At 57.6% G+C, this 14,525-nt stretch overlaps 1 protein-coding gene across 1 annotated transcript in view; it reads left to right on the top strand.

Moving 5' to 3' along the window:
* Positions 1–5,799, top strand: part of FBLN2 (fibulin 2) — an 89,204-nt gene extending 83,405 nt beyond the window's left edge. The window contains exons 18-19 of the mRNA XM_053898596.1: positions 2,163–2,286; positions 4,891–5,799. Coding sequence (XP_053754571.1) covers positions 2,163–2,286; positions 4,891–5,248 — 482 coding nt within the window. The 3' untranslated portion in view covers positions 5,249–5,799. The remainder of the gene's footprint in view (positions 1–2,162; positions 2,287–4,890) is intronic.
* The last annotated feature ends 8,726 nt before the right edge of the window (positions 5,800–14,525 follow it).

The following is a 14,525-nucleotide window of genomic DNA, read 5'->3' as shown; positions in this document are numbered from 1 at the left end:
TCGTTATGCCAGTATAGATACGTGTGTGTGTGTGTGTGTGTGTGTACATACACCCCCTGGGTATATGGCCTTGTCCAGCTCTCCCTTTGGCCTGACCTCTCCGAGAGAGGCTCCAGGGTCAAGGGCCCCGCAGATACGAGGGGCCTGGAAGCACTGAGGGGTGGCGACCCCAGGCTCACAGGGAAGTCCTTGGTAGCTTCCTGTGAGCGTGGTGAGGCCAGGCTGCAGTGGTGCTGACCCTTGGCGCTCCTCCTGCTCACTTCTAGGCATCTCCATCAGCACTGGGTGGGCAGACAGCAAGAAGCAGCTCCCTCCTGCTTCCCCGCCACACCCCTGCCCAAGCTCGGGTCAGGACTTCCTGCTCCCATTGTGGGCCGCCCAAGCATAGCTGGGGCCAAAGGGGGAAGAGCAGAAGGCCCTCCTTTCATGTGGATTCAGTTAATGAACCATCAGGACGACAACCGCGCCCATCCTGGTCCCACTGACTCCGGCCCTGTTTTCTCCCACTCGCCTTTGCGCCACCCTGGGAAATGGGGATCGTGACCCAGTTTGCATAGGAGGAAAGGGAGGGAGGCTTGGAGAGGTGAATGAATGTCACCTGATCTGTCGCCACAGGGGGTGGTGGCCCACAGACAGGTTGGGGGTTTGAGCCCTGAACCCTGAGCACACGTGAGGGTGGGAAGTGACACCGTTCCTGCCTCGTGGGGTTGTGGGGACAAGTGAGTGAGTGCAGCAGGGCCTCACGCATCGGATGGATGCCAGGCGGCAGACTCAGGATGCAGCTTGGCTGCTGTTGCAACTGCCACCGCGTGGCATCGCAATTGGACCCCTGGCTTCCAGCCCCAGCTGCCTGCTGACTGCTGTGCGACCTTGAGCAAGGCTGTGCCCCTCCTGTGTCTGGGGAGGCCCACGACCCTCACCCCACAGGCCTGGCATGAGGATTGAGTGAGGAGAAACCCCTAAACTGGATCAGTGTGGAGGATTGGAGAAAGAAACCAGAAGCTTCCCAGGGAAGCTCCTGACAGGAACTCTGCTCCCCTCACCCCAGGGGCAGCCCTTGTGGGGCCCCCGGGGGCCACGCTGTCTGAGCTGAGCAGCTGGTCTTCACGGACGGGGTCTCTGGAACCCATTTATTTTATCCTACTTGACTTACAGGTTGCCTGTGCAACATGCGTGCACACACACACCCATGGGTGCTTCTCTGAGCGTTTGTCAGATACGTATCCATACGTGTGTGCGTGTGTGTGTGCGTGTGTGTATTTCAGCATCCAGAAAGGGCCCTCCTCGTATGCCTGTGGCTGTGATTCTGTGTATCTGTGTGGGTATGCGTGAGCATATGGGTGTGCTCAGCCATCTGCCTGTTTGTGTGTGTGCACGCAGGGAGTGTGAGCACGTCTGTGCGGTGTGCGGGGGGCATTCGTCACCGTGCATCTTTGAGTCTGTATTTACAAGGGATGGGTCCCTCACTTCCATCTGGCCGTGTGTGTGGAGCACCTGCTGTGTGCCAGGCACCCTGCTGGATGCTGGGGACACCACAGGACCAAGAGGGACACACACCCCTGGCCTTCTGGAGCTCACACTGAGGAGGGGAAGGCTGGACACAGGACATACTAAGTAGTGTGTTTCAGAGCAGGACAGGAAGTAGAAGGAGAATGAAATGGGAGGGGACCACTATAGGGTGGACGGGGAGGGTATCCTGCAGGGGGTGGCCCTGAGCTGAGACCCAAGAGATGAGAAGGAGCCAGCCATGGGAAGATGTGGGGAAAGTTCCAGTAGTGGGAACGGCATATGCAAAGCCCCTGCGGTGGGATAGGGGTCAGGGTGTTGGAGCGGCCCAGACTAGTCCCATAGGGCTGCAGCCTAAGGAGAAGGAGAGAAGCTCTGACGCAGAAGGGCCAGAGGGGCCTGTGGTGTCCATGAAGGGACTAGGTTCTTATTCTGGGAGTATGGGAAGCCCTCAGGAGACACAAATGATTGTTTTTAGAGCAGGGTCCTCGGCCCCTGGGCGGGTACGTGTGGCATAGGGTGGTCTGGGAGCTGTGTGCTTACCGTTGGGACGAGCTGCCCTGAGACCCGGGCCTGCAGCGTGGGCCAGGGTGGTGTGGACTCCTGCCCCCGGCCGGGGGACCCCACTCTTCACCCTCCTCTCCCCCACCCCCCAGACCTGGACGAGTGTGCGCTGGGCACCCACAACTGCTCTGAGGCCGAGACCTGCTATAACATCCGGGGCGGCTTCCGCTGCCTGCGCTTCGAGTGCCCTCCGAACTACGTCCGTGTCTCCGAAACGTGAGTGCACCCCCTCCCCCGGCCCCAGGCCCGGGACCCCCGCACCCGTCTCGTGCTGTCCGGGGGAGAGGCCGTGGTGCCTGCCTCCACCCCTCCTGCTCCTCACAGGCCCCGGCCACTGGGGTCTGTGGTCTAACTGACCACACGTGGTACAAGTTAGAAGCACCTTGCTCAGGGTGTGGAGAGCAAAGGGAAGAAAACTCACGGAAAATCTCTGCTCCTGCGTGCGTGCGCGCGCGCGCGCGCACACACACACACACACACACACACACACACACACACACACGAGTTGCTATTGTGTAATGCATTATCCCAACACTCAGCCTCTTTACAGACAAATGGCTGTTAGGGTCAGGAAGCCGGCAGCAGCTTAGCTGGGTGGTTGCAGCTCAAAGTCTCGTGGAGCCGCGTCATCTGAAGGCTTGACTGGGGCTGCAGGACCCTGCTGCTCACTCACATGGCTGTGGGCAGCAGCCTCAGCTCCTCCCTGCGTGGGCCTCTCCATGAGGCTGCTTGTGATGTGGCCTCCCTTGGCACGGGTCATCAGGAGAGCAGGTGACAGCCCTTTGTAACCTAATCTAATGTTAGAAGTGACATACCATCCCTTCTGCCGCTGGCCACACAGCTCGCCACTGCGAGAGGTGGGGTACCCTGAGGAGGGACCACGCAAGGCATGACCATCAGGAGGCGGGACACCCGGGACCATCTTACGGACCAGTGACCACACTTCTTGTTGATAACTTCTTGGCATTTTGCCATACTTCCTGTCCCCCCCCTTTTTTTTTTTTAAATTTTAACGTTTTACTTATATTTGAGAGAGAGAGAGAGTGTGTATGAGCAGGGAAGGGGCAGAGAGTGAGGGAGACATAGATCTGAAGCAGCTTCAGGCTCTGAGCTGTCAGTACAGAGCCTGACATGGGGCTCGAACTCATAAACTGCGAGATCATGACCTGAGCTGAAGTTGGATGCTTAACCGCCTGAGCCACCCAGGCTCCCCTTTCTTGTCCTTTCTTTACTAAACATACGTTCTCATACAGTGCTTTTGTTTTTCCTAAAATTCAGTTGTTTCCCACTTTATTTTACTTTGTAAGGTATTTTCCAGATGTACATTTTTAGAATTGCAAATGTGACATCCGCTTTTAAAACTATCTTAACAACAGGGGTGCCTGGGTGGCTCAGTTGGTTGAGTGTCCAACTTCGGCTCAGGTCATGATCTCACAGTCTGTGGGTTCAAGCCCCATGTTGACAGGCTCAGAGTCCACTTCAGATCCTCTCTCCCTGCCCCCCCCCCCCCCGCGCCTTCTCTGTTTGTGCTTGCTCTCTCAAAAATGAATACACATTTAAAAAAAGTAGGTCAACAACAAGTGGGCAAGGCCAAAGTTCTTGCCCCTCCCCCCCGCCTTGCAGCCAAATCTCATGGCTGCTGAGCGTGTCCACCTTCCCTCTTAGCCTGGCACAAGTTTCTCCCTCTTAGCTGTCTCACGTCTGTGCGTGTGGCACGCCACGAGCAGTATGGATGCGTTCATGATTCCTGGCTGCCCTGCTGGCAGTTTGCCGTTTTTCAGCACCACATACACCGTAGCATCCACGTGCATGCGCGCTGGGACATTTAGGAGAGTGTGGCTGGGGCGGCCTGGACAGGTAGCCTCCCTTCTGTGGGTCTTGGTGGCCCCGTCTGCAACGTGGGGATGAGAGCAGCGCCACCTGGGGGCAGGCACGCGTATGAGATGAGGAAAGACAGCGGTGAGTTGCAGCCTCAGTCACTTGTGGCTGGTGACGTGGTGGTTGTCGTGGTGCCTGTCGCACTTCACCGGTTGGGGACCTCTGCTCAAAGGATCCTGTACAGCTGCTTGCTGGGGCCTGGCGCCTGAGCAGTGTCCGTTTTGGAAGCAGTGAGCTTGTAGACAGTGATTTAGTGGCTCCGAGAGTCAGGAAGGGACAGAGGGGTGCTGTGCTCAGAAATCGAGGCCCCTGGTGGCTTTGGTGGAGGCTCACCCCCCCATTGTCACTGTTTCGTGGCTTGGCCGAGCCTCCAGGCTTCCTCAGGCGGGGGTGAGGTGGAGCCCCACGAGGGCCGTTGGCCCCGGTCTGCTGAGAGGCTTCCCCTGGAAAAGGGCAGGCCGTTCCGAGTGAGGAGAGGAAATGGCTCCAACAGAGAGTCAGTTACAGAAGAAAAGGAATTTGGAAAATGATTAAAACCATCAAAACGCTGTGCCCGGGGAATCTGTGCAAATGGCAAGCGTGCGAGTGCAAACAAGGCGGACGAAGGTGGGTAAGAATGAAGGGAGGGAGGAAGAAGGCGAGTGGGGGACACACGCATGACCGAGGGCTGCTAACACACGGTGCCAGGCTGATCGCGAAGCCCTGCGCGTTTATTAACTCAGCCCAGCCAGCTGGCAAGACCACGGGCTAGTAGCCCGTCTTACAGATGAGGAAACTGAGGCCCAGAGAGGTAAGGTGACTCGGTACGCCGGGGGCTGGCCGGCCCTCAAGCCTGCGTCTGAGGCCTACGCCGTGTCGCGGACGGTCGGACGTCAGGGGCGGGAAGGCGCGGACACACACGAGCCCCCGGGCCCACTGACCGAGCCCCCGTGCATCCCACAGGAAGTGCGAGCGCACCACATGCCGTGACTTCCTGGAGTGCCAGAACTCGCCGGCACGCATCACGTACTACCAGCTCAACTTCCAGACGGGCCTGCTCGTGCCGGCACACATCTTCCGCATCAGCCCGGTGCCCGTCTTCGCGGGCGACACCATCTCCCTGACCATCACCAAGGGCAACGAGGAGGGCTACTTTGGCACGCGCCCGCTCAACGCTTTCACGGGCGTGGTCTACCTGCAGCGCTTGGTGCGTGAGCCCCGGGACTTCGCCCTGGACGTGGAGATGAAGCTCTGGCGTCAGGGCTCCGTCACCACCTTCCTGGCCAAGATGCACATCTTCTTTACCACCTTTGCCCTGTGAGACGCCTGCCCGCCTGTGCCCGCCTGAGCGCCCCGCGGGGGCCACGGAACCCCAGGATCCTCCTGCTGTGTCCCTGCACCAACCCGTGCGCCCCCTGCTGGTGCACACCTTTCCGTGGTTGCTGAACACCGCCTGCGCGGGGCCGGGGTGACGGTGGTGTTTTTACTATAACTCTGTAAATTAACTTAATTTTGCTGACTCGATTCCTACTGGATTCCTGGGCCTCTCCCGTGCCCCAACCCGAGAGAGGAAGCTTTGAGGGCAGTTCAGGGTCACTGTAGGTGCTCTGTGGGTGGAGTCAGAGGGCCAAAGGCCGAACAGTGACTGAAGAGGAAACACAGTGGCCACGACGGGGTGTTTGGACTTCGCTGGGTGACCTGTCCCCAAAGTTGATATTCCATTTCATATTCCACTGTGATTTGCTCTTTACTTTAAAAAAAAAAAAAAAAACCATGTTAAGTGTTTTGTTGAATTGTAGTACGTGCACATTGCAAAAAAAATATATTCAAATAGTAACAAAGGGTTATAAAGTGAAAAAAGAAAAACGTTTACTTATTTTGTAAAGTGTTTGCGTTTGACGACTGTATCTGCGTGTCTCAGGGTTCCCCAGCCTGACCCATGCGTCTGTTGATCAGGACCTTCCTCGAGGCCTCACTCAGGGGGTTTGCCCCGAACCAGGAGCTCCCTTGGGGATGAAGGGATCGCAGTATAAATGCATGCCAGCTTTGGGATCCTTCTTATTTTTCTACTCTTCCTTTTCTTCCTCCTCCTTCCCCAAATGTGGACCTCTGCTGGTTTGTCACTCAGGATATCGTCTAGAGACTCCAGGACTGGTCCTGGTCACGGGGGCCTGAAAGCATCAGGTCAGACAGAGGATGTGGACAGGAACCCCAAGATGAGAATTCATCTTTTTTCTCCCATGTAGGTTTCTGGGGCCTTGAGGCTGGGGCAGAGGAGGAGGGCTGAGAAGGGAAGAGACAGGCCCAAGGCCACCCGGGCGTCTGGGCCTAGGTCTGAGTCCCCCACATGCACCTTTGCTGCCCCCCTTGGCTCTTTCTCTAAGCCAGCGGATTTCACATGGAGGCAGTGTGTGACTCCAGGGGCCTTGAACGAGATGTGGTGGGTGGCAGGTGGGTGGCAGCCGGCATTGAAACAGCAGAGACAGAATCACAGTGCTCTGTGCCTGGCAGTGGAAGGAAGGCTTGTGCCACGGAACAGCAGTGCACGTGTGTGTGTGTGTGTGTGTGTGCGTGCGAACACGTGTGCCACACGGCTCCAGCCATGCTGCCACCTGGGAACCCCCACCGCACGGCCAGATGTCCTCATTCTTCAAGACAAGCTCCCAGACCACATTTTGATGTAAAATCTTCCAATGTAGGATGTGGTGATTATTTAAACGTTTTCAACAGTGGCATGAGCCGGCCTCAAAGCTTGTTGCTGTAAGCCTGCCAGGGAGGCCTCATTGTCTCATGGCCTTTCCTCCCCTCCCTGCCCCCCTCACTGGCTCCGTCCTCAAGGGAAACCAGGGCTAGTGGCCGTGTCAGGCATAGTCACTTAGCAGGTGGGGACCAGCAGGTGCCAGGCCCCCACTCAACAGGCAGGTCAGGGACACCAGCAGGGGCTAGGGCAGCATCTGGCTGGTGGCTGCTGGCCCTGTCCTACACGGTTATGTCTTCTTCCCCCAGCTCAAGGGAGACTCCCTGTGCACCCTCGAAGTGACATCACCCCTCTGGGCTGCAGTTGCGTCATCAGTGGACGGGAGTGCCGCACTTTTTCCCTCGTGGGGCTGCTGTGCGACCCGCCCACAGGATCTGACTTGGTGCCTGGCTCCCCTGGAGGGTCTCGGAGAGCAAGATTTCCTTCTGACTTTAGAGGTTTTAAGGTTCAGCGATTCTAGAATTCCACGTCTGCGAGGAGTTTAAGGAGCAAGTGCGAGGAGCAAGCCGTAGTTGGAGGGACTGTCTCTACAAGACTGCTCTCGCTTAGGATGTCAGACACAGACTTGGGGGTTCCCGTGACCACCCTCAGGTTCGTTAATTCACCTGAACAACTCAGGGAAGTGCCAAGTCCAGGATGATAGCCTTGTTATGAAAAAGGGGAACGAGGTAGAATCATCCAAGGGGAATGATGCATAGGGTAGGAGGGGTCCGTATCCCCAGGAGGGGTGCCTCTCCTGGTGTGATGGGTGACAGTTCGCACACAAGGTGTTCCCAACCAGGAAGCCATTGGCGTCCAGCACTTTTTTGGAGCTTGGTCATACTGACAGCACGGCTGACCTTTGGTGTCCAGTCCTTCCTGGAGGTCAGAGCCATCTGGCCTGCCCCAAAGCTCCCATTATGAGTCACATTGTTAGACTGTCCAGTGCCCCACGTCCCCAGGCCAAGCCAGTCCTGTCAGGACATTCCAGGGGCCTAGAGCTCACTTCCCAGGCGCTGAGGGCTCTGCCCTTAGGTAAGCCGAATTCTAGCCCCCGGAGCAGTCATGTTTGGGCATCTGCGTGTAGACTTACTTCTCTCACCCCCTGATCTGCCGCCGTTTGTACCTCAAGATACGCTTGTGCAGAGCTGTGAAGCACAGAAATGAGCTAGCGGTTAGCCAGATTCAGCTGTTGCTCAGCCCGGCTGTTTTCCTCCATCCCGAGGAGGCTGTAACTCAGCATTGCCACCCGCAGGGCCGTCGATGCCACGTGGAAACCCACCCACGGTGCGGGTGCTACAGCGTGTCCAGCGGGTGGGTGAGGCCCGGCTGATAAGGCTGGGTCCCACGCTGTCACTGACACCTTGCCCAGCCCATTGTGTGTTGCAGGACTAAACGTCTCCCAGGTTGGCCCACTCGGGTTGGCAGCTTCCGTTCCACCTTGGCAGGTTCCAGAGGCAGGAGAGGGCTTGGCTTTGCCCATCGGGTATAATCAAGCTAAGAGACCATACCACTCCCTCCAAGCCTCTCCTGAGATATTAACGTAACGCTGGATAAGTGGAATGCTAGGGTTCCCTCACCGCATAACCCATTCCTTTCTTCCCCCTCAGCTACAACGCCCTTTCTCTCCGTGTGTATGCCACTTCTTCCACCTTTGGAAGGGACGGCGGGTTCGGCCACCGTGCTGGTCTCCGCTGCGGGCACACTTCAGATCAGCCGGCTGCAAACTCAGAGGTCCTGTGACCACCCTCAGTTTCGGTAACTCTCTGGAATGACTCAGAGAACTCAAGAAAGTGTCTTGCTTATCTTCACAGCTTTAATGCAGCAAAAGGATACAAATCAAAGTGAGCCAATGGAAGAGACGCACAAGGCAGAATCCAGGAGCCTTGGAGTATGGGGTTTCTGGTTACACTGTCACTGTGGCCTCCCGGATGGCATTACCTCCTCCTGGGCTCAATGTGTGATAGTCCCCACAGACCATCACCCAACAGGGACGCTCACAGGAACCTTTGGAGTCCGGAGTTTGTATTGGGGCTGATGGGTGGTTGGGGCGTGCAAAGTCCCCGGCACAAGGTGGCAGCACCATTGCTAATGACGTCACCCGGAGCGTGTGGTCCCAGCGGAGGGGATGCTGCAGCAGGTGCGATGATGCACGCATTTGAAAAACATGAGGGAGCCATGCTCATAGAGACAGCAGAACTGGCCGGTTACTGCTAGATTGTATTGGCCTGCAGAGGGACAAGGAGAAATCTGGGGCTGTTAACAGGTAATGGCTGATGGTGAGGCAGAGCCCTTCAAAGGCAGTTTACGAAGAGGCACCTGCCTGCTGCAGGGGAAGGACAGACACCCCTGAGTGGCAGGCTGCAGACCTGGTTGATTGTGGGAGTCACGGAGCTCCAGGGACATTTGCTGCTCAGCCAAGATCAGTCATGGGAACCCACGGGCCCCAGGGTGAGAAACCCAAGGCCTTGAAAATGGAGGGAAACATCTGGGCGTTTGACCCTCTGGAGATGCGGGGGGGGGGGGGGTTGCCGCTACCCTGCGAGGCAGCCCGTGCCCCCTTGGGAGCCACCCTCACCTCTCCTGGCTGCCGGGCCAATAACTCGGGTTAAATCCCAGCATAACCTGGCAGGAGATGTGCTGGACTTGATAAAGAAGGAAAGAGACTGCACACCCAGGAATTGTAAAAACTCCAGCAGGTGCTGAGAAGAGCCATCCTGAGATGGATTTTGAGGGCGCTTGACCAGCAGAGCCAGAATGAGAGGCTGGATAAGCAGGACTTCACTGAGCTCGGGGCACTTTTGTGGGACACCTGGGCAAGGAACCCGGGGGATAGGGCATACTCACTGCCAGAGTGTCTCTTCGTGGCCTGGACTAAACTGATGGCTGATTCCGAGCCGTGGCAGAAGCTGCCAGCTTTGGGCGGGGCTGCAGCGGGAAAGGGGTCTGCAGTGGGTCCAGATAGACATGCAGGCGGCCTTCCCACTTGGGCCAGATGTGTGTTCATCTGGGCCCTAGTGGAGGCCACACAATCGACCACAGGCACCACGTGGCTGTGCGTCTGGAGCCACTCACTCCATGCTGGGTCTGTCAGACCCACCAAGTCGTAAAGTTGGATGAGCCCATCACAGTCCGCCGTCAGGTGGAAACATATCCACGGGTAAGCCTGAGCAGGACCAGAGGCGTGAGCGGGCTCCATGAGCAGGCGGTTCAGACCCCCATGTCACCCGTGTTCCAAGCCTCTCCCCTTTGCCTTGTGGAAGTTTCTCTACAACCAGCTGGAAGAGGAAGAAAATGCCAGAGCTTGGTTAAAGGAACGGTCAGCTCAGTACAGGTGCGAATTGGAAATGGATGCACCTGCCTAACAGCCGCATGCAGAAGTGACCTGGGAAGACAGCGGACAGGGAGCATCTTCCCAGTGGGTGGTGCTGTGGGCAGCGTCCCAGCCAGCCACTTTGTGTGGAAGGAGAAGTGACCTGAGGTGAGGCAGTGTGGGTGGTGGCCGTTGACGGGCCATCTGGCCAGAGGTCTAGACACGAAAGGGCGGGATGACTGGAGACAGGGGTTCTGGGTGGAGGCCTGTGGGTAGAGAGGTGGGAGCGGGCACAAGCGTGAGGATTTCTGCATGACACGTTAATGCCGACGAGTGCGCGTCCGCCGGGGAAGGATGACGGCCGGCCAGGAGAACAAAATGGTTCATCCGGGCGGCGTTAGCCGGTCTTCACGACTGGCCACCCCACATGAGCACACGAATTTTGAGGTCATGTGCCTCTGAGTGCAGCAAGCGTGAACACGGAGCCCCCGTTCGTCTCTCTTCCGCGAGGAGACCGACGGACCACTTGGTAGTGAGGTGACTCTGTCGTCCCCCCTCCATTCTGGGATAGATGGCGACTCAGCAAGAAGCATCGTCTGGAGGCTTACAGAGTATGTGGCCCTCCGGCACATGGTGCAGGGGAAGAGCTGAGACACCGGCCCAGGACCAGGGGACCCACGGGTCATGGACCCGGAGGCCGCCAGCCTCACAGAGTGTGGGAACGGCTTTCTGAAGGTGCAAGCGGAGTGCCAGCTGGAGGGAAGCAGGCTAACACGACGGGGGCGGGGGCACCCCGTTAAATCCGAGACCCCCTATGATGCTGTGTCCCCAAGGAAGGGTAAGCCGTCTGGGATCCGAGGCAGCAGAAGAGGCCTTGCCTGCCACTGAGTGGTTTTGTCTTCCTGTCCTTGCGACTCGGGGCCCCCAGGGTTGGAGGTCCTGGTCCCTAAAGGGGAGCACACTTTTCCCAGGGGGAACGGCAAAGGTCCCATCGGCCTACCCGTGACAGCCGCTGTCCAGGTGCGTTGGTCTCCTCATTTGCCCAGGACGAGTAGGTGATGAGTGGGGCCTCCACCCTGATGGTGTTGTTGACCCTGGTTAGCAGAGGGGGCAGGGCCGCTTTGACACAGCGGGGCGGGGAGGGTATGTGAGGAGCCCCGACTGCCTCAGGAGCCCTTGCGCCCCTGCGCCTGTGAACAGACGCACGCAGCAACCCCAGACAGTGACAGGCATGACGGTCAAGGTGCGAAATAGCAAAAGCTATCTCGGGATGTGGTTTGGGTCAAACCACCAGCTGAGCCCCCAACTCCTGAAAAAGGTGTGAGGGGACTTTCTGATGGCAGAGGGAGGAGGGGACGAGTATCGGCGGTCACCTGTGGGCCAGCCCCAGTGACAGGAGCTGTGGTCACCCTCTTTACCTCCCTTTTCTGAGTTTTCCTGCCACACAGATGGGTTCACCAGACCCTCTGTGTGGAGAGGGAGGGCGCCACGAGGATACGCCTTGCAGACCTCCAAGTATGGGTGTGTAAGTGACCCAAGACCCCAGCTGCCAAGCTTTTTAAAAAATGTAGTTTTTAATTATTTTTGAGAGAGAGAGAGTGAACACAAGTGGGGGAGGGGCAGAGAGAGAGGGAGACACAGAATCCGAAGCAGGCTCCAGGCTCCAAGCCGTCAGCGCAGAGCCTGATGTGGGGCTCGAACCCACGAACCGCGAGATCGTGACCTGAGCCGAAGTCGGATGCTCAACGGACAGAGCCACCCAGGCGCCCCACCCCTACCCGGAGCTGCCAAGCTTTGCAAGCCGTTGCCATGTTACAAGAACACACACTTCCCAAAGGATGCTCCCAGTAGGGGCTGGGCTTTGCAGGGATACTGAGGCAGGCGCCTTCCTGATGTCCTCTGATGGATGGCCGACCGGACAGAGGGTCCCCAACAGTGCTGCTCAGCTTCCTCAGACTGATGGCGTCAGGGATGCTTCCACTCAGCACTTCCCTCTCCCTCTCCTGCCCCCGGGTTCTTGCCCAGACCTCTCCCCATTCTCTATCCCAGGCACTTCCCCTAACGAAGTCCTGGCACGTTTAATCCTGTCTAGGCATTGATTTTAGAGCTGAATTCGTGCACACACACGGATGGATGCCGCTGAAGAGGCGATAGTTACTCTGTGATGTCATCTCTGTCGCAAACCGATCCTAGCCAAAAGGTTCAAGGGACCAGGGGAGAGAGGCACTAGGCTTACGCTGGGGTTTTTGGGTTATGTGAGTCTGTGAACCCCTTTCTGCATAAACTGGTTTAGGTTGGGGTTTCTCTCACTCACCACTTAATGGCCTGTGCAGAAACCGGGGCCGGGAGTGTGGTGTTAGAAAGGGGAAGCCCCGAATGTGGAGCTGGCTGAGTGATGGGGAGAGGTGGGGGTGCCCCTGCCGTGGCCCAGAGATGGTACTTCTTGCCGTCTGGTGGTGGTGAAGACGCTGGACGGTCCGCCTGCCATATCATCCAAGGTCTTAGAAGGAAAAATAAGGAGTTCGGACAGCAGCGGGCACCTCTTTCTGCTGTCCTTGCGATCCCACAGCAAGAGACAAGCTGAACCTGAAGTTGATCTCATCAGAAAGCACCCAAGGGTACGAATGCGATGGGGATTATTGTGGCTGTTCTCTGCCTCTTTCTACCGTGGACATTAGGTATGGAGAGTGACTTACGGCATGAGGAGTTATACCCACATTTCACGGCCACCAAAGAGCCGAGGCTTGGGCTCAGTGATGCTTGGCTTTGATGCTTTCGATTGATGTGTGAGCATGTTTGGGAGTTTGCAGAGGGAGGAAAGTGTGTATAAAGCTGGGAGGCCAAAGGGGTGGGCTTTTCAGGGCATCTGCGTTTGCCAGCCCCCGGCTCTGAGCCCAGTGCCTCACTTTCTGTTTGGGACTTCCTGCCCGAACTTGGAGTCCGTCTGTGCTTGGCCTCGACCGATTAGCACCCGTGTTCCTGCTACGGTGATTGGTTCCAGGGTGGGCCCCTGATGCAGTCCGAGAGGCAGGGAGGAGCCGTGAGACCTTTCCTGGGAATACCAGGCTGACCTTGAACCTGAGGGGCCATCAGGCCTGGAGCTGCTGCCCCCAATGTTGCTGCAGGTGAATGCTGAGGCAGGAGCCAGCCCTGCTAAAGGCCACCAACAGTCCCCACGGCAGCACCTGAGCCCCGAGCCCCACCAGCCCTGCGGTCCCAATGGCCTTTAAATTTTCCTGTCATTACTTTCTTTTCTGAATAAACTAGTTTGGTTGAGTCGTCTGTCAAATGCAACAGGAAAATCCAACGGGATGCTGTAAAAAGTGGCGAAGGGTGTGCCAGGTGAGGGGAACAGCACATGCAAACTCCCGAGATGGGCACAAAGGCTGACACACCTGGAGACTGGGTGAGGAGTGCGGGGAGTGACCGAAGGCTGGACAGGGAGGCCTCGGCTAGGGCTCTGATCTCATCCAGGTGGCATGGGGTGCTGTGGAGCCCCTGTGGGCGGGGACAGGGCCAGATTTGTGTTGTACAAACATCCCCTTGGCTGCAGTCTGGAGAATGGATTACAGGGCTGAAGGCAGGTCCTTAGAGGGGTCGATCCCTCTGGGGAGATAAGCACCTTGGTGGGTTAAGGCCTCTGGACCTGGTTTTATCACTCCAGCCTTATCTCAAGCCCAGGCCCCTGTCTTCCTTACCTCCGGGACAAGCCAGTGACTCACTCACCACACTAGACAAGCCTGCTGGAACTATCTTAGCCAAAACTGGTGACATTCAAGCTTCTGTTTTTGTTTTCTGCTCTTCTGCATGCACTTTGCCCCCCCCCCCCCCCCCAGACCCTGGGGATAGGCAGTTCACGGAGGTGTGTCAGGTGGAGGCCAGCCACCCTGCAAACACACACACACACACACACACCTTCCAGCAGGCCCCCCGCCTGCCCCCTGACCTCCCTTCTGAGGCTTCCTGGTGCCTCTGGGGCCCAGCTGTGCTCAACCTGCCTGCCCTCTCTGGGCAGAGCCAACTAGAGACAGAGGCACCCACACGGTGGGGTTGGGAGGGGTGTCTGTGCTGATGTGCCGTCACAATACTTACCTCCCTCCTGGGACCCATGAGGGATGGCCGGTGTGTCTGTGCACAGAGGGCCGTGCGGGGAGCGCCGGGGCCACTGGCCTTTCTGTTGCACTGATTTTCAGACCTTGGAGGGAGGGCTGGCACTCGCCCACACGCGTGTCCCTTGGGTCTGGGTCTGCATCCCCATCCTGCCCTTCCCGGCGGGAAGGGGCAGAGAGAGAGGGAGACACAGAACCCAAAGCAGGCTCCAGGCTCTGAGCTGTCAGCCCAGAGCCAGACCCGGGGCTCTAACCCACGAACGCCAGATCACGACCTGAGCCGAGGTCAGATGCTCAACCGACTGAGCTACCCAGGCGCCCCAAACCCTTTATTTTAGAGTAGTTTTAGATTTACAGAAAAAGTGCAAAGACAGTGCAGACAGTTCCCGCACACCTCCCCGCCCAGTTTTCTTTATTGTTAGCGTCTTACGCTATTCCA

This window comes from Panthera pardus, unplaced genomic scaffold (assembly GCF_024362965.1).
Source record: "Panthera pardus isolate Hobbes unplaced genomic scaffold, ASM2436296v1 HiC_scaffold_8, whole genome shotgun sequence".
NCBI classification, from domain to species: Eukaryota; Metazoa; Chordata; class Mammalia; order Carnivora; family Felidae; genus Panthera; species Panthera pardus.
Note: the sequence above shows the minus strand (reverse complement) of the source record. Positions and strands in the feature narration are given on the sequence as shown.